Here is a 23,804-nt window from a genome sequence, read left to right on the forward strand (position 1 = left end):
AAACTTACACAGGGAAAGTTAAGGTTAGATGTAAGAAAGAAGTTCTTTGTGAGGATGGTGAGGCACTGGCACAGGTTTCCCAGAGAAGCTGTGGCTGCCCCATCCCTGGCAGTGTTCAAGGCCAGGTTGGATGGGGCTTGGAGCAACCTGGTCTAGTGGAGGTGTCCTTACCATTGGCAAAGGGCTGGGACTGGATGAGCTTTAAGGTCCCTTCCAACCAGAACCAGACCGTGACTCTGGTTCTGTGGAGGTCTCTCGTGTGGCACGGAGCTCCTGTGTGCTGCTGCCCCTGCGCCACCCCTCCTCGGGCCCGCAGGCTTTTGGAAGCAGCTTTCCCGGGCGCGGGTCTGGCCTCGATGCACCCCAAGGTCCCTCGCGGGGCCTCGCCGCTGTCGGGGCCAAGCCGTGGGATCGGCTCCTACTGCCCGCTGTCAGCCGCGTCAGAGCCCTGGCGCTCCGCCCCTGGCGCTCCCCGGTGCTCGTGACGCGACGGGGGCGGGGCAGAGCCCGGTGGTGGCCGACAGTCTGTGGAGCTGTGGCAGAGGTGGAAGGGAGAGTGGCTGGCAGGATGCTGGAGATTCAGCTAGATGATGGCGGCGTCGGGGGATACCCGGGCGACGATTATTGCTCGGGGTCGGTGATGTCGGAGCGCGTCTCGGGCCTAGCCAACAGCATTTACCGCGAGTTTGAGCGACTGATACACTGCTATGACGAAGAGGTGGTGAAGGAACTGATGCCGCTGGTGGTGACGGTGCTGGAGAACTTGGACTCGGTGCTCACCGACAACCAGGAGCACGAGGTGGAGCTGGAGCTGCTGCGGGAGGACAACGAACAGCTCCTCACACAGTACGAGCGGGAGAAGGCACTGCGTAAACAGGCCGAGGAGGTAAGCGGCGCCGCCCCGCCACCATCTTGGCCGCCCGCCGGGCGGGGGCCCGCGCCGCGGTTCCTCTGCGGCCGATAGGTGGACAGGCCTGGGAGGGGTAGGCGGAGGGGCTGGCTCGGGCCTGTGGTGGCTCACCGTAGGCCTCGGCTCCGTGTTTTCCATCGGCCACCGCGGCGGGCCCCCTCCTTCCCGGCCGTTGCGATGGGGCGGGCCCGCGGCAGTGGCCGGTAGTACCTTCTAGAAGGGGAGCTTGGGGCCGGGGACTGCGGTACGCGTGTGTTCTCCCGGCGGGATTCCCTGTCCTGAGTCCGCTCCCCCCGGCTTCTCCCGGCACCTTGGGCCTGTGCCTCTGCGGCTGAAGCGCCCCGGTGAAAATGGGAGAGAAAAAAAGCCCCCCTAAAAGCCAGCCACAAGCCAGTGGGGTTGACGAATTCACTTTGCGATGCCAACAACACGTAGAGGATTTGCTGATTTGTGGGTTAAAAGCCACTTTTAAAAGTGAATAATTTCTGTGCAGCCGGCTTTCTTAATGTTAGCAGTAAGCTGTTTGGTTAACGGAAGAAGTTACCTTTAGGGTGTATCATCTGGTTTTGAAACTCGTGTTTACCAAAACTACATCTCAAGCCTAAAATAATTTCCCAAGTTGGCATCTGTAGTATTCTGTAGTACTTCTGTGTCATGAGGAGAACAAACCCCTCTGATGGAAGGGAGCGAAGATTCTTGGGTTACAAAGATGTAGGCAGAACAGAGAGAGGGGATGACTTGCACTCTGTCTTCTGTGTGTGCGCCTGTCCCTGCTGAAGTCATGAGCATCTTTTCAGCCATAAATGAGGACTATGAGTAGGGTTTGCTGCTCAGCCTCTTGAAGTGATAATCTGTGAGCTGGGACAAAGCAGTAGTGGTGGAAAAAACCCATCACCACTGTGTCGACCGTGTTTCTCAACACAACTGCACACAAAGTGTTTTTTTTCCCCTGTCAGACTAAGAAGGAGTTGAACGTTGCAAGTTTAGTAGTCTTACTAGGTGTCAGGTTCTGATCTAATAAGGGGTAATTAATGAAATAGCTTTTGGGCTGGAGAACAGCTTAAGGCACTGAGCAGTGTTTTTACAGATGTATTCTTGTTGCTTAATAATCATGTGCAAGAATCTTGCTGATTTGAGGAGAAGGACAGTTGTGGTCTGTTACTAACACTGCAAGAGAGCCAGCCAAAGTTTTTATTTTTTATTGTGTTCTAATTATGTATTAATTGACTAATAAATAATCTTTTAAGATTCTTTTAAATTCATGTTGGGATTGGAAATGATTCTGAGTACCTGAGAAATACTTAAAGTTGCAAGTTGCACAGAGACAGAATTTTGCAGCTTCTGAGAAATAATCTTTTTTTTTTTTTTTTTTTAAAGTAAGTATGCTATTATGGGGGGGGGAAACCCCCACAAAACAACAAAGAGGGTACAGATGGGGAATGGAAGAGTCCAGTTGGAATGATCATGCATCTTTGGACTGGGAGGGATTTTTGTTCTTGACTTAATAGATACGGGATGTGTTTTTTGGAAGCAAACATAGTGACAGCATTACATGCATGACAGCATTCCCTGCAAGGAAGCACAGGAACCCATGATGATGATGCTCTGTCATTCTTGGGTACAGCTCAGTGCAAGTGGGGGAGAAAAGCGTCTGCAAGGAGACTTGCTACCAAAAAGGAGTAAATAATACTGCTTTTTATGAGAACAGATGAGTATTCTGTCTCTGTATCATCCCTGTTACAAGGTCATAATATGGAATATGTGGCTGTTACTTCCCTGTGCATATAAGCAAACCTTCACTATTTATTTGCACCTTGCCAGATGCTGCATACTATACAGTACTTTCCATGTTACCGAGGTGAATATCCATGTATTACAGAGAATTCTGCTGTCCACCAGATAATTGTAATTGGTATGTCTTGTTAAATTAGGGCTAACAATTCTGATTTCACTCTCACTAAATGCCGTAAAGTTTTCCATCCTAGTACTCTGCTGTGACTTACTCTTAAGATGATTCCATGTATTATATTTTAAAACAATCTTTGCTAAAAGCAAATTATTGCTTCATTTTCCAAACACCTGGGCTGCAGAGTCATTCCATATTTTCTACTTGTTCTAAAATAGGACAGCAGAAGCGCCTAGGCATGTGGACTGAAACAGCAGTTTCTTGAAACGAGGGAGTGCTGTCAGTCTGATTACAGGGCTTAGTAGACAACGTCTCAGTATTCTGTAACGTCTAAGCTATTGAAGATGTGGGATTGCACCAGATTTTTTTCGTGGTTTTGTTTTCTCCCATCTGCTTCATATTATGTATGAACACAAAGTAATTACTGTTTGCATGGTACAGTGTTCTGTGGCATTAACAGCATTGTTTAGTGTGGCAGGGACATCCTGAGCTCATCTGGTCCAACACCCTCTGCTCAAACAGGGTAAGCTGAAGCAGGTTGTCCAGGACTGTGTCTGGTCAGATCTTGAGCATCTCCACAGATGGACACTCTACAACCTGTCCTGGTGTTTGATGTCCCTTACAGTAAAGAAGTGCTTGCTTGTGTTCAGGTGGAATCTTGTGTGTGTGATTTGTGCCTGTTGCTCCTCATCCAGAGCAGAGCCTGGCTTCTCTGTCCTCATACCATCCAGCAGGTCTCATGACTCCAGGGAGGTCTCTCCTTGAGTCTCCTCCAGGCTGAGTAGCTCTGGCTTCCTCAGCCCTTCCTCCAAGGGAAGATGCTTCAGCCCTTTTACCTCCTTTGTGGCCCTGGTGTTCATGGTGCTGTATACTAGTACATAGTATTTATTTATTTTTATTGGCTAAGTATTGTCTTTAGCTTGCTTTCTTCAGGAAATGATGCTTATGTGATTGCTCTGTCAGGCAGTTGGCCCCAGTGTAGGAAGCTCATGGCTGCTTTCAGCCATACTTGTGAAAGCGAAAGGGAGAAAGGCCAAGAGGAGGTCCTGCCTGAGGGACAGACAGGCAGAGGTTGTCGCCGTGCCGGTCAGCACCAGGCAGCAGCACACTCAGCATGTGGGTGTGAGACAGGTGGGTCCTACATGCAAATAGTGTCTCTTCTTGGTGACCTCTCAGAAGTCACGTGGGGGTAGAGTTGGGATGCTGAAAGGTTGGGGGACACCAGCAAAAATCCCCAGGGAAAGCAAGCTTTATTAGGTCCACTCTTAATGAGATATTTTGTTTCATTCAGGCTGCTTTCCTAATGTTCTGGAGTCTTCTTCTCTTGAAGAAGACCACCACATGCCTTAAATGCTGCTTTCAGCAGAGACTGTCAGTCATGCTTGGGCACTAGTTCCAAGATGAGCCTGCACATACAAATGTGTGTAAAAGCCTTCACGTATAGGAAGCACAGAAGCACAGGGATGGTTTACGTGCATTAGCATCACGTCTTAGAGGTCAGAAAAGCAAGGCAGATCTCTGCCAGGCGTGGAGATGGCCTTCTGACCTCTCCTTGCATGAAAACTGTTTCCAGTGAAATTTCATACATGGCAACGAAGGTGGCTGTCCTCCATACTTTTAAGTATGTTAATGGCACAGTAAGATCTTGGTCAGTTGATTTGTAGTATCAGTTAATGCTCATTAGAATTTTTAAAATGGATGCTCATTTAACATACAGGTAAGTATAGTGTAGAGGTAAGTACCTGGTGCTGGTTAGGACGTCTGAGCCCCTCCTGAAAGGCTTTTATAGCTTGTGTTCTGCACTGTGACAATCCAGCACACACAAGCAATCTCCACTGGAAAGTGGTTAAGGAAACCTCTGTCTCAGTAGATGTGGCTGTTGTTTCTAAATGACAACTTTTCCTATGGTGGTAGGTATGTTTGCAGGCTGCAGGCGTTGGAGGTCTAGGACAGCATGCGTGGGCCTTTGCTTGGCTCTGGGAGTCCAGAGCTGGCCTGCAACCATGTGGCAGAACCTTCCAGGCTGTGGTTTTCAAAGGCTTGTTATTTTGCTGTTGGACCTGACTGAGAAGGGGGAGCGCTGCTCTGAGCTGCCTGATACGAGCTTTGGCAGAGTAGGGACCTCTTGAAGCAGTGTGTATTGTCATGTGACATTCCTAGAGGGCTGTCTTGACTTGTCATCTTCTGGGCTTTGCCATGGGTGTATATGTGCTCTGGGTATTTTTCACAGAGTCACAGACTGGTTGAGGTTGAAAAGGATCTCTGTAGGTCACGTGGTCCAGCCACCCTACTAAGCAAGGTCAACCAGAGCAGGCTGCCAAGGACCATGTCCAAGCAGCATTTGAGTATCTCCAAGAATGGAGAGTCCACCACCTCTGGGCAACCTGTGTCAGTGCTCAGTCACCCTTACAGTGAAACATTTCCTGTTGTTAAGAGGAAACCTCCTGTGTTTCCAGTTTGTGCCCATCATCTCTTGTCCTGTCACTGGGCACCACTGGAAAGAGCCTGGCGCTGTCCTCTTTGCACCTTCCCTTCGGGTTTTTGTATACATTGATGAGATCCCCCTGAGCCCTCTCTTCTCCAGGTGCTCCAGTCGCTTCATTATCCTTGTTGGCCTTCACTGGACTTTTTCCAGTGTGTCACTGTCTCTCTTGTGCTGGAGAATCCAGCACTGGACACAGCACTCCAGGGATGAATAAATTCCTTTCCCTAATTCATTCACCAGCATTGAATAAAGGGGAAGGATCACCTCCTCTATCACCTCCTCTACCTGCAAGGCAGTAGCTGAGGACACCATTCATCTACCTTGTTGCAAGGCACATTGCTGGCTTACATTCAGCTTGGGGTCCACCCAGACCCCCAGTTTTCTTCCAAGCTGCTTTCCAGCTGGGTGGCTCCAGCCTGGGGGGGTGTGCCTGGGCCTGTGCTTCCAGGTGCAGGACCTGTAAAGGGTGTGAACTGTGAAAACCCTTTGCTGGTATTGCCACTGTGGGGCTTGTGTGCAGGTGTCATCCTTTCCCACTTCCAAAAAAAGCAACATCTCCATCTTACAGCTGATGTGGCCATGTATGGCGCATTGCAGTGTCCTGTTTGCATTGTTATTTTACATGGTAAACATGTTCACCTATCAGTGTTTTATTTTTATATAATAAGATACGTCTGGTGTTTTGTTTGGGCAGGGATTTTGGGAAGAAATGGTCCTTTGGGAGAGGCATGTACTGTAGTTGCTGTTTCTGCAGCCTGAAACCTGACCTCACAAATAGCTGATAAATGGGAGTTTCTGCAGCTTGATGGTGACCTCATAGGATTGAAGGAGGAAAGCATTTGGGAATAGCGGATACCTAGAAAAAAGAAAGGCTCTGCTTACCATGTGGATTCTTTCCACTGCATGCCATTGAAGTAACTGGCAAGCGTGGAATGCAGACCTATGGCACAGCCATCTGTGTATGAGATCTGTCTCTTGTTCTGCAGACCCCTCTTTGTCCATTCCTGGAGTCTGGGCAGATTTCACCAACAGAATGAGTAGCAGAATCTGTGTCTTAGAGGGTTCTTCCAGTTTACCTAAAGTTTTTTAACTTTTGCTATTGTCTTGATTTATGTCCTTACTAGTTATAGGTTTCCAAAATACATACGTTTAGTTATTCAGATGTAAAAAGTGACCCAAATGTGAGTGTCTGTAAAGTGATCTTATGTCTTCTGGGTGAGACAAACCTTAAATCATGGGGGATATTAATAATATTTTCTCATTTTTCTCCTATGTCTTTTGTCAGTGATATCACTTGGATGTGATTCGGAATTGATCACAGTATTGAGATTATGATTGAAACTCAGCAACTGAAATGAGATTTAAAACACAAGCAGCAACAGAAAATATTTCTGGAGACACCTGTGTTTCAGATTTATATCTAAGTAGGCAGTGTTAGTTATAACAATTCTAATTCTCTCCTTTCCCTCTTAAGTGGTTAAATAAACTTACTAGCCATCCTTACCAATAGTGACAGCCTTGTCACTGCTTTGGCTTATGATGAGCAAGCCTGCGATGTGAAGGTGGCAGTCTTTGCGTTCAAGAGACACCTTTCCTTACGGAAAATGGTAGCAGTAAACTAAATAGGATTGTAAGCCAAAGGTTTAACATCCAATTGCATGTCTTCTGGTACAGGACTAGGATCAATGTTTATGCAGGTAACAGTGATCTTGTCCCCATAAAACGTGGGTGTGCAGAATGCTTTTTTTTTATGTAAAAGCTGTAGATTTGTTTAGCGCATTAGAGGTGGTGTTATAGGACAAGCAGGTGTTGGAAAGCCGCTCTCTAAAAATGCTGGATTAGTTACTCTAAATTTTTCTGATAAATAGTATGAAGTCTACACTGATCAGATGAAATAAATTTGGAAACTCTTCAGTTTACAAATTTTATTAATTTAAACAAAGCTCACAAAAGACATTTGTGTCAGGCAATAAAAATGACCATGTGATACATATTTCTAAATCACTTCTTCATGAGGAATCAGGCTTTCCAAACATAATACCCATCAGTCCTTGCCATCTGGTAGCCATACTTTATTCTCACTGATCTTGAAGGAAAAAAAAATCTATATCCAAACACAGATCCTCTTTGTGTCACTCAAGCTTATGGAACTTATTAATATTCATAAATACCAGTGTGTGGTATAAAAATTACCTTGAAAGTAAAATTAATCTGAGTGAGCGCTGTGAGCTGTTTCTTTATTTAAAGAGCAATTCAAGATAGTATTCTGGATGCTAGTTGATGATGATGATCTGGGGTGATGGCCAGGTTCCCCTCAACAGGGTTATCTGCATAAGTCATATTGTAATCCCAGGGAATAGGATGAAAAATGTATTGAGAGAAAGCTAGCAGGATGTCCACAGCAGCTGGCCTCTTGGCTTTGTGTGGCGCTTGGTAGGCTCTTCTTGCATAAGGAATTTGTCTTCTCCACTGTTACAGCTACATGAAGAGTGTGTGGTTTATTAGCTTTGAACACACAGCTTTACTTTTAAAGCTTGTTACGTGTAACAGATTGGGTTTGGTATCAGTTTTATCCTTAGTACACCAGATTGTCTGCAAATAAGCTCCAGTAACTGATTTTAATTATTTTAATAGGGATTTTCCACTCTAAGCAATTGGTTTGGTTTTGTTTTATCACTTTTTGCTTTTCTGTAGTCTTTTGAATACAAGTAGTTTCTGACTGGTTTGATGCAATTTGGCTCTATGTATACATAAAATAAGGAGATACAGTACACATGTATGCGTAAGAAATTTTATTAGTCACTTCTTACTGTATTTTTTTTTAATTAGAAAATGGTGAAAGATTTGATAGGGAAATAATACTGTGATTTGAAATAATAGTGCTCATCAGATACTACCATACTTTCACATTCAGTCTCTGAGCATTTATGTTTAAAAGCACATTCAATTTAAACCGTTATTTTTATCGATTGATTTGTATGCACATTGTATTACTTTTTGCCTCCAGAAATATCCTCTACTTACTAGCATAACTGGAGATGTCTGATTTGGAGGGGCTTCTCTGATGCTCCCAACATAAGAGGGATGTGGAGCTGTTGGAGCGAGTCCATAGGAGGCCACAAACATGCTGCAAGGGCTGGAGCAGCTCTGCTCTGGAGCCAGGCTTAGAGAGCTGGGCTTGTTCAGGCTGGAGAAGAGAAGGGTCTGGGGAGACCTTAGGGCTTCCAGTGCTTAAAGGGGCTACAAGAAACCTGGAGAAGGGCTTTGGGCAAGGGCCTGTAGGGACAGGCCAAGAGGGAATGGTTTTAACATGCCAGAGGGGAGGCTGAGATCTTAGGCAAAAGTTCTTTTCTGTGAGGGTGGTGAGGCGCTGGTAGAGGTTGCCCACTGAAGCTGTGTCTGCTCCATCCCTGGCAGCATTCAAGGCCAGATTGGGTGGGGCTTGGAGCAACCTGGTCTAGTGGAAGGTGCTCCTGCCTGTGGCAGGGTGTTGGAACTGGATGACCTTTAAGGTCCCTTCCAAACCAGTCTGTGATTCCCAGCACAGTGCCTTGACTTTTGCAGGGGAAATAGAGCTTATGGAGGCCTGGCTGCAGGCACCTACCATGGCTGTGCGGGGTCTCTGGTTTCATTAGCTGCTCTCTCTCTCTGGAGGTCCCAGTGCAGCAGAACACTTGCCATATTCAGCTTCAGGGACATCACAGGCTCTGTTGACTGCCGCATTGATCATGGCTATGGTGTTGAGGTTGTCCATCTGGTGATGGCTGTCAGCTTCCTTTCTTAGTGGTTGTGGCTTCAGCGGGGGCTGTAACTCTGTTCTGAGGCCCTGCCATGGGCTTGCAGGCAGCAGACCTTGCCCTTCCCACCAGCCTGCGGCTTGTCCTGCTGGATTCTCTGTGACTGCTCTGTGGCTCACTTGCAACCATTCACAAATCTTCTGCTCACTCTGTTAGAATATTTTAAGTCTGTAACATAATGGTTTAAGCACCTCTCAGGATAGTTATGTGCTTAAACACAATTTTTCATCACACCACCTTTTGTAGCAGCATTAAATGCAATTGCATCATTTTCAAAGTTCCTGCTATTTGAAACACTATTTCACCAGCTCTGTGTTAGTCTCACCTTTCTGTTCCTTCACCTGGATGGCTTTTGTAGTGTGCAGCCTGAGTTGGATTGAAATTGCCACATAATTTGCACCATAATTCCAGATACAAAAGCACGTGCAATACATTTTGGTCCTCATGAAGGAAGAAAAGTTTACATTACTAGCTTGCATAATTTTCATCCTCCCCTCTGCCCCCTAAATGTTTGCTCCATTAATATTTGTTTCATTGTCATCCATGCTCTGTGTCTGTTTAGCATTTAAAAACAGTGCATCAGTATCTTTTATTTCCCTGAGTGGAGGCTTGTGCTAAGCTATGCGGGAAGCAGCCACCCATGACTTCAATAGTGGAATGTCATACATGACAAAATTTAGAAAGAAAGAAAAATCATGGAAGCAGGAGTTTAGATAGTGGTTGTTAGGTGCTCTCTACTTGCTGTATTTGTGGTATGATGATCTCTATAATTTGGGAGAAAATTAATATCTACGCTCTTGAAATCATAGAATCATAGAATGTTCTGGGTTGGAAAGGACCTTAAGATCATCTAGTTTCAACCCCCTGCTGTGGGTGGTTATGTGATAAATTATCTTCAACTAGTACTTACCATATAATTTTACTGACAATCCCTCTGTCCCAGGGTCCAGCTTTCATAGTACAGCCTGTTCTGGAAGCAGCATGGGAAGCAGGAGTCAGCGTGTCCGGTCCCTGGGCATTGCAGGCAATTGCATTGTATAATCAGTTTCATAAATATACCAAGCTTTGCCTTAAGACCATTAGTTAAATCTCCTGTCTCTTACCTTCTTCTAAACTGCAGTGGAATTGTTTTGGTTTTTATTCATGGCCTGGTTTTGCTGGTTTGTTCCTGTGCTAGAGTTGTCCTTTGCTATCAGTAAGTTTTTACTCTATCAAGTATTTACGAGTTTGCTGTGTTAATGGAAACTGGTCCTGCCCTCACCTCATCCCTGTTTGCAAGGTGCTGGAGCCAGGCCAAAGGCGGTGAGTGAGCTGTCCTGTGCTGTGTATCCTGCCTGCATGGAGGTGCCTGTGTGTTGCTGGGCCAGCCTGCTCTTGTGTTATAGATTCCCTCATCCCCTTCTTCCTTGAGCAGCAGCCACATCTGATACTTGGGTTGATCCTCCTTGAGAGGCAGGAGGAATAGTGGGTGGTTTTCCAGGTACATCTTACCAGTGCTTCATACAGTGCTGTGAATACTGTCCTGAGAGTGTCCCAGTGTCACACTGCCATTTGCAAGGTCCTGGTAGTAAGATGTATCTGACCTTTGTTGGCACAGTCCAGTGCACTCTGTGTGACATGGAGCGGCAGGAGGTGGCAGCATGTCCAGTACTTGATCCCTATGGACTGCATAATTTTTGCACCAGTTTTGTAGTAAGTGCAAGATAAAGATTTTGAACAATCATGACATTTGAGATGGTTAATTAAGTATCTGAGAGTTCTAAAAAATGTGGTATAGCCAAGCAGTTTAAATTGTTGATTGCCTCATTTCAAAGTTGCAGCTGAACTTGTTTCAGGTTGTGTACTTTCTGCTGTTTATGTGCTTGTGGATATGTTACAGTCGGGTCTTTTGAACTCTGTCTTATAAAACTAGTACTGGAGGTGGCATCTTCTTATTTGGATAGCTAAACCTTCTGAGATGGAGAAGATATTGTTTATTAGAGATTACTCTATTATAGAGATTATATTATTCTATTATAGAGATTCTATTATTAGAATTTACACATATTGGTTGTATATTTTCTTCTGGTACAGTTGCTATTCGAGGTCTCTTTTATAAGGATTACAGATATATGTATCACATGTCAGTACTGCTGGGGAGATCCACTCTGCTGGGGGATCCTTGGGGACCCAGGGTTCAACCTTCAGGTCCCGTGTTTGACCTGTGTCAGCTGGAGAAGGGTCTTTTGAAGGCAAGGGCGTTCCAGAAGAGGAGGTGAGCATTGCTTGGAGCACCTTCTCACACCCATGGGTCTGTCACCTGGGGCATTGAAGAGCGAGGTCAGTGATTATCAGATGAAATTCAAGGAGTCCCTTTTTACATGTTAGAGTAACTGTGCTCTCAAGGAGCAAAAATGTTTCTAAAATTGATGTGTGTTAGATACAATACATTAGAAATTCAGGCATTGTGTGGGAGCTGATGGCTCTATTTTTCTATTTGTGTGTGGGTGCATTTCAGCTCTTGAGACCAGCAAGGGAGAACCACTGTAAATGTTTGCAAACCCTTTGTTTTCACAAGGGAAATACTACATACGTCTACTGCCTCTCTTCCTGATAGAAACTGGGAATGTTTTAATGACATTCATTATATTAAAATGTGTGGTCATACCTTGACCACTGCAATTCTGAGAAGTGGCTTAATTGAAGGATCCTTTTTCTGATTGCAGAAGTGAAAAGATGAAGCTCTGGCATTGTTGGTGTCCGACAATTACCATTGCCTGTACAGGAGTTACACTAAGAAAGTATGACTTCCTGTTTCAAGTGTCAAATACTTTGTGTAGACATCTGCTTCGTAAGGAAGTTAAACTCTCTTCCTAAAGTTGCTGTTGAGTGAAATGTCTCCGTTAAGAGAGCAAAACAAGGTCTTCCCCTTGTTTTGGGGGAACTTCATCAATAAACTTCATCAATAGTGTCTGAAACTCACCAGATAACAAGAGTGGAGACTTGATGTTGAACAGGTCAGATTTAAGTAGCTAGGAGTTGGCCTCTGTTGTGGCTTTCTAAGACAAAATACTGTCAGCGCAACTCCAAGTTGCAAACCTCACAATGTGCTGCTGAGAAGCTGTGAGGTGGATGACACAACCTGTGTTGCTTCCTTCATCTGTGTGCTCCCTGCAGGTGTGGTGACCTCCCTGGGGCCATCGTGCACAGTATGAGCCCACCCCACTTCAGCAGCAGACCTCTGTGTCTCCAGCAGATGTCTGCCAGGAGTGTGTTCCTTGCTTCTTCATGAGAAGCAACCTTTATTAGAAGAGGGTACTTAGAGCTCATCCATTTCCAACCCCCTGCCATGGGCAGGGACACCTCCCACTAGACCAGGTTGCTCAAAGCCCTGTCCAACCTGGCCTTGCACGCACAGCGCTGCAGTCCCTTCCCAGGAAAGGGCTGAGGGGATGGGTCTAGTGCTGAACCTCCTGTGCTCCCTTTGGTGTGCACTAACATTGCAGACACTACCAGCCACCACGAATTAAGGCCATGTAATGAGATTTCTGCATCTATGTGCATCTCTGGCTCTCTGCTTGATTCATCACTGATATGATGTGATGATTTCTGATTATGTGCTACTGTTTTTAGCCTCTTTCTTCCTTTGCGAAAGGCAGTAAAGCAGGAAGCCAGGCGCCTTCGGATGATTTTGTGCTGGGTATTTTCCACGCACAGACTAGTGTGTGAGCCATTGTTGTTCATCATAATGCTGGGTTATTGCAGACCAGTTACCCTGCTTGAAGTCTGGGGATAGAAACTAACAGTAAACAATCCATGTGACTGATTTTTATATATAACAGTTTTATACTCCAGTTGTCTTAGATCACTGAAGTGATCAGCTGTTTTACTGAAGTGATTAACTGTTTAACTGCCCATATTCAGAAATTAATCTTTGAAAGCAAGTCTAGAGGCTTTGGAAAAAAATGTGAAAATGAGAAAAGATATTGAAAATATTAACTGGAATTAATAGAGTTAATTCCATTAACTGGAGGCAGCCTTGCTGTTGGAAGTGTGGGCTAGTTGTTGTTCTTGTACACCCATCTACTTTATCATAATGGGATACAAAATACTTTTTCTTAACCTTCCGTGGAATTATTTCTTTTTGTTTCTCTTTTCTAAATGTCTTTGGTAGAGCTTCATAAAGATGGAGCAGGAAGCGGTGAGATCACTGAGATATTGGTCTGAACTGAGCTCTGCTGCTGTGCTAAAAACAGGACCTGGCTCTGAGAAACACCTTAAATCAGGGGCAGCTCCTGGCACTGAGTTGGGCCCATGATTCTTCACCAGTATCATATGAAAGAATGCAGTCAGCAGATGTGCGTTTCAGGTTTTAAACTTCATACCCTGGGCACTTTAATTAATGGCAGATTTTTTTATAAATAGTGTGTCTCAGTTAAGATGTCTTTAAAAAGACCATAAGGCTATGCTGTTTAGGTTTGTTTTGTTGGCTTTTTTTTTTGTCCACTCTTACGCTGTTAAATATTTGAGTTTATAATGAAGCAAGAATAATACCTGCAGTATCTGCTTACCCTAAGTCATGGGAATTTGTAGTATTTTTTGAGACCAGAAGTATGAATTTGATTCATGTGAATATTCTTTTCCCCTTTGATGAATGGCTGACTTTAATCAGCACCCACAGAGACATGGGCCTTCCTTTTTGTGCGGAGGATTTGTGCAGCATTTCAATAGGATTGGCTGGGCACAAACTGAAATGAAAGACACAAGGAACAAGAGTAAGCCAGAGGGATTCTTTTTCTATTGTAACTGCTTTTGGTGCTTTTTGTAAGTACTGCAGGCATAAGATGTTCAGATGGGAAGGTGACTTTCAAGTTAGTGTCCTCTCTGCTTGTTTGTTTTTAGGATACTTAAAGGTTGGAGCGAAATCTTTGTGCTCTTCAAATGGCTGAGAATATTCCCAGAGCTTCAGCAGGGTTATGTTTGTACCCCCCTTCTCTGAAAGAAATACAAAATGTGAAATGCCTGTGGTGTTTTATTTGCTGAGCTGCATTCATTCAATAGTAGGTCCTTGGTTTTAAAGTGTAACTGCCTCTGTGAGTTTGGGGTTTTAAAGTGTAACTGCCTCTGTGAGTTTGGTTAATGAAAAAAAAACCAACCTCCAACAACCCAAAAACCAAAACCACTTTATTCAGTTAGTGTTCTCTCTTTCTTCTGCCCTGGTATGAGTTTCTAGCAGGTTTGGTGCAGAGGGCATGTGGAAGGGGATTTGTTGTGTGATGGATTGGGTTAGGGCGGGAGAAGGACCGTAGCTGGCCCAGGGATGCTGCTCAGCTGGGTCATTCATAGCCATGTGGTATGGTCCATGAACTGTAGATTGAGGACCAGAGCATGCTGAACATGAGGTGCTGCTTCTGCTGTCTCACTTTCTGGAGGTGGTTGTTCACAAAAGTACTACAAATATACCTGAAGTGCCTGTTCTCTGACTCCTTGCACTGCTTACTTGTGCTTGTGGATGTCATATTCCTGAGCAAGGTCATTTCAATCTCTGCTGCCTTTAGTGGCTGGTAAGGCTCTTCCCTGGGTGCTGTATGAAATGCTTACTGGAAAACAATAAAGCCTACCTGCTGACCCAGTGAGGACTCACTTGTGCCAGGCAGGATGGGCGGCAGTGACAGTGTGTGCTAAGCCATGTCCTCAGTTGGAGTGTGCTTTCCTTGGGAACAGCCCTGACAATGAAACCTTTCTTCCTCATCCCACTGCTGCAGCCGTGATTTCTTCTCTGGATCTTTTTTTTTTTGCTCTCAGCCCTTCAGGGCTTGCATTGCACAGGAAGAGCCTCAGGTGAGATGGCTTCTGATGAAGGAGCAGCTAAAAGGTGTTTCAGAGACAAGGAGAATGAAGAGCCCTTTGGTCCGTGCTCACAATGTAGTCATTCAATCTCTTCACCAGCAGGACAGGATATACTGTACTGCCTTTATCTGAAATGCTGTCTGAGAATAGTGTAATATGAAATTTTAATATTGCTGTGTCCATGTCTCTTTCTTCTCCAAATGATTGATACTCTTAGGTTGCAAATCAGATGGGACTGAAGAAGAATGAACCTTACTTGTAGAAGACTTAATCTTTCAATCAGTTTCCTATGAATTAAGCCAAAAGAGCCGTAGCAAATCTAGGGATCGTGTTAAACATGACGTACATAGTGGGAATAAAATTGAGCCTGTGCCTTCTTTTGCTTCATAATTTACTGTTGAGAAATCTGGTGCTCCAAATGGAGCAAGTTTAACTGCTGCTTCTCTCTGTCTCATATTCAGTGCACCTGTGTCAGGATTTTACTTTCCTTTTTACTATTTCTGAAATGACACTGTTATCCTGGAAAATGTTTCAAGAACAAACCTGAAAATTTACAAAGCAGATTGCTTGGTAAATTTCTCAAATTCCATAAAAGAGATTGCTGGATATTTGCAAGTGATTAAAGGGTTTCAAGGCTGATTTAACATCTCAGAGAAAAATCTAAAACTTTATACAATCTTAAAATGTAATTGAAAGTTAAATGTGGTTCTATAAACATCTCTAAGGGAGATTAAAGCCATCATGGCTTTATTTTCTCCTCCGCAGTTCTAATCCAGGGTTGTTCCTGGCCTCAGTCTCACTCTTGCTGCTCAGCTGACAGGTTTGTGTTTAATTACTAGACTGGCTGGTTGAGGCTGCTTTGTGCTTGTAGCTGCTGTGGATATAGCAGTTTGGGAATAATGTAAGGAGACTTGAATTTTGGGGTTTGTAAGGCCAGGATAGGACTTTTCCTGAAGCTGTTTATATCATGAAATCAGTTGTGACTGCAGCTCTTGTCAAGAGTTATGTGTAATATCAGTTCATTACAGTGGAGCTAAACTGAATATTTCCTTTGCTAGTGGATGCTAGTATGCAGTGTAGAGAATGACTAAAGCTCCCAGGTCAAAAGTGACATCTTACAGAAATAACCTGAAATTACATATTTTTCTGTTGTTTTCATTGTGAAGTATCTGTAAAAATCTTCCCTTCCACCCAGTGTTTTGTGCAGGAGTTCACACTGCTCTGTGCACAGCTACCACTTAGTTGTTTCTTAATGAGAGTTAGCGGCGATGATCCCTTCCCTCCCTCCATTGCCAAGAGCAGCTAGCAGAAATTCTTCTTGCTAGGTATAAATCTCTTAAATTCTGCTGTGAGAACCTCCTCCGCCTGCTTCTCTCCCTTGCTAGGCTCCCGTGTGCCACACAGCCCTTCTGGAGTTCGCTGTCACCATCTCTGGATGCAGAATTTTCTCTCAGCTGCCTGGAATTGTGACTTATTTTTTCCAAAAGACTTACACGTTCCTGCAAAGCTTACCCTCCATGTGAATTATAGGTGAAGCTTTTTACAAGAGTCTGTAGGGGATAGACAAGGGGGAGTGGCTTTATCCTGACAGAGGGGAGACTGAGATGAGCTCTTAGGCAGAAGTTCTTCCCTGTGAGGGTGGTGAGGTGTTGGCACAGGGTGCCCAGAGAAGCTGTGGCTGCCCCATCCCTGGCAGTGTTCAGGGCCAGACTGGACAGGTCTTGGAGCAACGTGGTCTAGTGGAAGGTGTCCCTGCCCATGGCAGGGGGTTGGAACTGGATGAGCTTTAAGGTCCCTTCCAACCCAAACCAGTCTGGGATTCTGTGAAAATGGCACAAATAGAAGAATTGGTCTGAAGTATTTACATGTATTTGTAAATATATGACCATAGAAACAGATGTATTCTCTGACATCAAATTAACAAGAATAAAAATTCAGCCTCTCATGAGGAAGAGCAGTGTGGCAGAAGATAGCAGAATTGTGCTCGTTTGTAAACTCATGTTGGACAATAGTTTATGTATTAATTAATACATTAAAGATAGCTAATACTTTCTCAAATAAAATAGTATCATCAGCTTGATTAGATGCTGTTATACTAACTAGAGCACTTAAAAATTCTTATTTCATATTTTATATAGTTTTTTTTTTTTTCAAGGAGTGTAAAACTCATAAAGGGAAAACACATTTTACATTTGTTCCTCATCTGTGCTTTCTCTGCTTCTTCTGTGTTCAGAAGTTTATAGAGTTTGAAGATGCACTGGAGCAGGAGAAGAAAGAACTACAAATCCAAGTGGAACACCTTGAATTTCAGACTCGACAGCTGGAGCTGAAGGCCAAAAACTATGCAGATCAGAGTAAGCAAAGTTGTACACCAGACGTGTTTATAAAGTTTGCCTTCCACACATAGGTAATGCTGCTCTGAATATATTTTTCATACTTTTTGTATTTAATGTAATTTATGCAAAACCTGAAATGTCTGGTTATGCCTTGCTTTGTTATAAAATTCAGAGCCTTCTAAAGGATGGAATGTATCCAAGCTCATTTAATAAAGGCGTCATTACTTTTTTGTGTGGGGCATGATCAGTCTCTGCAGATACAAGATCTGAGCCATTGATAAAGCTCCGGAACCTAGTTTCCATTTTCTCCTTGTCCATGAATAGAACCTCCCATTTATTTTTTCTCATGTAAACTATTACATTCATTTGTTTATTTATTACAAATACTGCCTTGACATGTGCAGCCATGTTTTGTTGGATCCCCTCAGAATTCGTTGGAGTTTTGTCCAGTACTCCTGCTCCTTACATAGCCAGAGGATAATGCTGGTGGCTCCTCAAATAGCCCATCCCAGAGGGTAATTTAAATCGTTGTCAAACTAGGACACTTGGAGGGCATCAGGATAATGCTGAAGAACTCTGCTTCTGTGGTCTTATTGCACTATTTGGACTCCTTATTTTGGGAGGTACCCTTAGATTGAGTTTGTAATTAAGACCAGATCCCACAATGTGCATTACTCTATTTCTCTTTGTTTTGTTCAGTAGGTATAAATTAATTTGTAACAAAATAGGCTTTGACACTTCAAGTTTCTATTGAGAGTCTGGTGTGTGCTAGTTGATGGTTGGAATCTTCTCTTGGTAGTTTCACGACTGGAGGAACGTGAATCAGAAATGAAGAAAGAGTATAACGCTCTACATCAGCGTCACACAGAGGTAGGATGTCATCTCATAATTTCTAAATAAATAAACTTCTTGCCTACATATGAAGTCATGTCAAAGAGTTCAGCTTTTCCCCTACTAGTGATGACTACAGCTTCTGAACTTTGGGAGTATCAGAAATATCTGAATGGAGGGTGTTAAGAGGATGGAGCCAGGTTCTTTTCAGTGGTGCCCAGTGACAAGACCAGAGGCAACTGGCACAAACTTGAACACAGAACGCTCCCTCCGAACATGAATAAAAACTTCTTTACTGTGAAGATGATGAGCTCTGACACGTGTTGCCCAGAAGTGTGGTAGAGTCTCTATGCTGAGGGATACTCAAAAGCCAGCTGGACATGGTAGGCAACCTGCTCTAGGTGGCCCTGTTTGAGCAGGAACATTTGATCTGATGGACCCCAGGAGGTTCTTTCCATCTGTTCCATGATTCTGTGAACAGTGCCCCACTATCTCACCTCCCACTGCTGGTGAGAGACTCCAAGAGACGTAAATTATTTTTGGATGTGCTCTTTCATGGCTCTTCTGAGATTAATTTTAAGTAATTTCCAGCACTATTTATTCTGAGATTTTCTGCCAGGTTAGTCCATTCACTTACATCATCAGCTTAGAAGACAAGAGCAAAGGCAAGGAGATGTGCAGGAAAAAAAAAAAAAAAGGAATTGGAAATGGAATCTGGAGGGGATTAAACAAAAGCAGAAAATGAATCTCTTGTCCTCTGTTTGGCTCATGATTTTTTCCCTCTTCACAGATGATCCAGACCTATGTGGAACACATTGAGCGATCCAAGATGCAGCAAGTTGGGGGAAATAATCAAACTGAGGGCAGTCTACCTGGGAGAAGGTAGGGCCATAACCTTTCCATGTAATGTATGCTGCCTGGGAACACACAGACTGAGTGTGCATATCTGAGAGAGAGAAACCAAAAGTAGGATCTTTCCTTGTGGGCATGGATTAAAGTTGGAGTTTTTTTTTTTGCAATGAGTTTTGGGTGAGTTATGGGGATATTTTCTAAGGCTTGATGACAAGGAGCTTTATGTGTTATGCTACAAAGCTTCAGCTTTGTCATGCTCCTGTTGATGAGGGGCCTCTGGAAAAACACATTTATATTCTCAGGTAACATGTAAAAGGTTTATCTATAAAATGGGTGAAGGTGTCGTATAAAGTATTTGTGTGTGTGTGTGTGTGTGTGTGTGTGTGTCTCTTTGTGTGTGGCTGTATGTGATAGCCAGAAAAAACACAGCAATTAAATTTGTTAGCTGTTATGGATTTCCCTCCCACACCATTCCTTCTTTACAGAAAAGGAAGATATCTGTCAGTCAGTCAGTCAATAGGCTTACTTATGCCCAAGAAATTGGTGTCCTCTCCCCCATTTTTAGAGCACCAAACTGGTAAAAAATCAGCCTTTGCTTAAATAAGGCAGTGGTAGGAAAGAAGTTAAATATATAGAACTAGTCTGTTGTAGTCTTACAACAGAAGTTAAGTTCATTGATTCAGTCCAGATACATCTAGTTTTAAGTGGTGTGTGAAGGAATCAAATGCTTTCTCTCTGATGGTACTGTATACCAGTAACATTGCTCACAGGGTGGCAAGCAGAAGTGATGTTCCATAAATACTGGTTAGAAAAGTAATAGATCATATAACACATAATTTACTTCGATTAAGTAGAATCTATTAAGTCAGCCATTAAAAAGGTGTTTTCTGTGGCAGTTTTTATGTGTGGCAGATTGCTGTTTGTGTTAATCAGTGCGTGCTAATGCAGTGATTAACACTGTAATGAGACTGTCTAACCCAGGAAGTTTTAAACTAAAGCAGTGTTTTCCAGGTGAGCAGTGTTGACAAAGTGATAGGCTGCAGGAGATTAAATCTTTTTGCTATCCTTCCCATCTTTAATTTCCTCTGGCCTTGAGGAATGTTAAGAGGTTTTATACATACGCTGACTACAAGCCGTGGCAGCTGCTGGTCTGAAAACCAGACAGAGACAGTACGAATTGCATGAGAATACTTGGACAAGAGTGCCTGCTGCATCTGTCCTCCCTTGTCTCTTACAAAATATGTCTGACTGATCTTGGTTATTATCTGTGAACTTCAGCTGGACTTCACCCATAAACAAAATCTTTAGGAAGCATTAGGCTGTGAAAAGGATTGGGATGGTGTGTCACACTACACACAAAGGGCAGCATGGGCAGAAACACAGACATGAAAATGCTGGGAAAACAAATCAGTGGAAAGCCATGAAGCTTTGTGAAATACCATGTGGTAGGGATGATGAAATGCAAAAGAGGAGCATTGAGCAAAATTATTTGAAATTAAGACTGAAGGAAAGTATAAATAATAAAGGAAGAATTAGGGTAATTTAGAAACTTGTATTTAGGTTTGTAACACTTAAATAGAATGTCAGTTGGTTTTGGGTTAATGTAATAGAAAGCAAATTTCAGGTCTTGGCACAGGACGCACGAATGCCCTCTGTCTGCTGTGGTTCTCTGTTGCTGGGTTGGACTGCTCTGGAAAAGACAGGCTTTGAACTGCCAAGGTTAGACGTGTATTGTAGGAAAGAAAAAGGAAGAGAAAGGAGGACCCAATCCCACCTTGTCAAGCAGTAAAAGACAGGAATCTTCAGAAACTTCAGTGACTCCAGCAGAATTCCCTTCAGCCTTAGAGCCAGGCAATATCCTGAGCTGGAAGAGACCCACGTGTGGATCATGAAGTCCAACTCCTGACCCCACACAAAACAACCATATATCTAGGAGCATTGTCCAAGCACTTGTGGAACACTGACAGCTTCGAGGCATGACTAGTGCTTGACTGCCCTCTCTGTGAAGAATTTTTTCTAATACTATCTGTTGGCTATTTCATTACCTCCCATAATAATTAAAGATACTTCTCTAGGCTAGGAGGATAACTTGCAGTTGGAAGATACTGGTATCTCAAAGAAAGATCCTTTATTTATTCTGAATCAGTTGATAACAGATGGATAGGGGCAAAGTGGTTGACATCACCTACCTGGAGTTGTGCAAAGCGCTCGACACTGTCCCACATGGCATACTTGTCTCTAAACTGGCGAGACATCAATTTGATGCATGGACCACTTGGTGGATAAAGAATTGGCTGGATGGCTGCATGCAGAGAGTTATGGTCGATGGATCAGTGTCCAGCTGGAGATGGGTAATGAGTGGTGTCCCTCAGGGATTGGTGTTGAGATTGATCCTATTCAACATCTTTGGCAACATGGACAGTGGGATTGAGGCACCCTCAGCAAATTTGCTGACGACACTAAGCTGTGTGATTTGGTTGGTACACTGGGGTTAAGGGATAGGATCCAGAGGGACCTGGACATGCTTGGGAAGTGGGCCAATGCCAGCCTCATAAAGTTCAACCATGCCAAATTCAAGGTCCTACACCTGGGTTGGGGCAATCCCGGGCATAGCTACAGGTTGGGCAGAGAAGAGATTCAGAGCAGCCCTGTGGAGAAGGACTTGGGGGTGTTGGTCAGTGATAAACTGAACATGAGCCGGCTTCAGTGTGTGCTTGCAGCCCAGAAACCAACCGTATCCTGGGCTGCATCAAAAGGAGCGTGACCAGCAGGTCGAAGGAGGTGATCCTGCCCGTCTACTCTGACCTTGTGAGACTCACTTGGAGTATTGTGGGCAGTTCTGGTGTCCTCAACATAAGGGGGACATGGAGCTGTTGGTGCAAGTCCAGAGGAGGCCTCGAGGATAATCAAGTGCTGGAGCACCTCCCATATGAAGACAGGCTGAGAAAATTGTGGCTGTTGAGCCTGGAGAAGAGAGGCTGTGTGGAGACCTCATAGCAGCCTTCCAGTATCTGAATGGGGCCTACAAGGGTGCTGGAGAGGGCCTCTTCATCAGGGGCTGTAGCAGTAGGACAAAGGACAATGGGTTCAAACTAAAACAGAGGAAATTCAGGTTAGATAACAAGGAAGAAATTTTTTACTCTGAGGGTGGTGAAGCGCTGGCCCAGACTGCCCAAAGAAGTGGTAAATGTCCCTGGCAGTGTTCAAGGCCAGGTTGGACAGAGCCTTGGGTGAGATGGTTTAGTGTGAGGCGACCCTGCCCATGGCAGGGGGGTTAGAACTAGATGATCTTAAAGTCCTTTCCAACCCTAACTGTTCTGTGCTTCTACGATTCTATGATAAGATTGATATACTCTCATTTGTAAGGATACTAGAGCCTTACATAGAGGAGGGAAAAATACATTTATATGTGAATCAAGAGGGCCTGTTTACCCTTGTTCTTCTGCCAGTTGAATAGTCCTTTCAGAAAAGAATATCTTATGGTGCTTCAAGAGAGGATTAACTAATGGCTGTTGCAGTTGGTAGTGTGCTATATAGTGAGTTATCTCTATGCTATATTTTCTGTGAAACAGTAAATTAGTCTCACAGCAGAGAGTGGTTTAGGAGAATGAAAATAATTACAGAACACTGTATTTGGGATCTGGCTAAAATTTCAGTATCTTAAAATCTGTTTGGGGAAAAAAATCAAAATACAAATGGCAGCCTTTTTAGGCAAAAGACAGGTATGATGGGTATAGAACACAAGAGAAGATGTGGTGTAAAAGGAACCAGTAGTTTGCAGATGTTCTTCTGTTCATAAAATTTCCCTTACTGAACTATATTGATTCCTTCTCCTCTCCCTGTCCTGGTCTGGAAGTCTGTAGTGAGCTCCCAGAAGGTGGTCTGATCCTAGTGTGGCAGCTGAAATGGGATAAGTGTATTAGACTGGTTTCCCTTCCCGCTTACATTTCTGTAAATAAAAATCTATCTGTGGAAGTACTTATACCGTAAAATATAAAAGTACCATAGGCAAAAACATACTTCAGGGCTTCTGTCTTTTACAGGGTGGTTTATATATGCACCTGCCAAATTTTGGTGGACTGCACGGTAGGAGTTAATTTTAATGAGCTTTTCCTTCCCTGATTTTCAAAGAAGCTAACATTAATTGTGAGTTTATGTTATCATTCCTTGAAGGAGATGCATGGATAAAATGTTTCTGGTTATATCTACAGGACTGCCATTCTCTGGGACAAAGGGAAAAATTTTCATCAAGAATTACTACCTCTTTGTATTAGAGAAATTAGTCTTTTACCCTTGTGAGTGTGTCATATTGCTAGTCTTGAGAGAAGAAAAGTGAAACTGTGGATCTGTGAAAGTCCCCGATGGGGCAGTGACCTGAGTTTGTAGGAGCCACCAATGGGAAATGAGACTTTTCCTTCATTTCAGCCTTTGCTCTGTCGGTGTGTGTGTGTAGCTCTGTCTGTATATGCTTGTGGACAAGCACTTGGGACAGATGTGTGTTTTTGTGTTGCTGCACAGCTGGGTGGGGGTGAGCACCAGCTTTTGTGTATCCTGATGCACTGGGGGGACATGGGCATGATTTCTAATAGTCTGTCACATGAATTGGGGTGTATTTATTTATTTTCATCTGTGGGTGTGCTTGAGTGTGTTAGACTGCATAGGGGTGTGTAAGACTGTAGTGTGCATATGACTGTAGTATGCTGCACATGACGCCAAGTATGTTTGCTTGTCCCTTGTGAGAAGTTTGTGCAAGAACTGTTGGGGGCCTGTATCAACAGCCATCCAGGAGGAGTAATGAGCACAGCACACATTTGTGTGTGGGGTGGATGACAGTGCATGCATTCTCCTTACCATTGGT

General features: G+C 43.8%; 1 protein-coding gene across 32 annotated transcripts in view; it reads left to right on the forward strand.

The window, feature by feature from the left end:
• Positions 1-518: 518 nt before the first annotated feature.
• MAPK8IP3 (mitogen-activated protein kinase 8 interacting protein 3) overlaps positions 519-23,804 on the forward strand; it is a 79,777-nt gene continuing 56,491 nt past the window's right edge. For 31 of the 32 annotated variants that reach the window (XR_008972276.1, XM_057410285.1, XM_057410296.1 and 28 more), the window contains exons 1-4: positions 541-886; positions 17,161-17,281; positions 18,063-18,133; positions 18,885-18,976. Coding sequence is in view for 31 of the 32 variants with exons in the window: in XM_057410285.1 (XP_057266268.1) it covers positions 569-886; positions 17,161-17,281; positions 18,063-18,133; positions 18,885-18,976 (602 nt within the window). In the remaining variant the exon portion in view is untranslated. Of the gene's footprint in view, positions 887-17,160; positions 17,282-18,062; positions 18,134-18,884; positions 18,977-23,804 lie in introns of all 32 variants that reach the window. The other variant, XM_057410315.1, reaches the window with a different exon arrangement.

Source organism: Pezoporus wallicus, unplaced genomic scaffold (genome assembly GCF_028554395.1).
Source record: "Pezoporus wallicus isolate ANWC-B61680 ecotype Strahan unplaced genomic scaffold, APGP_CSIRO_Pwel_v1 contig_4046, whole genome shotgun sequence".
Taxonomy (NCBI): domain Eukaryota; kingdom Metazoa; phylum Chordata; class Aves; order Psittaciformes; family Psittacidae; genus Pezoporus; species Pezoporus wallicus.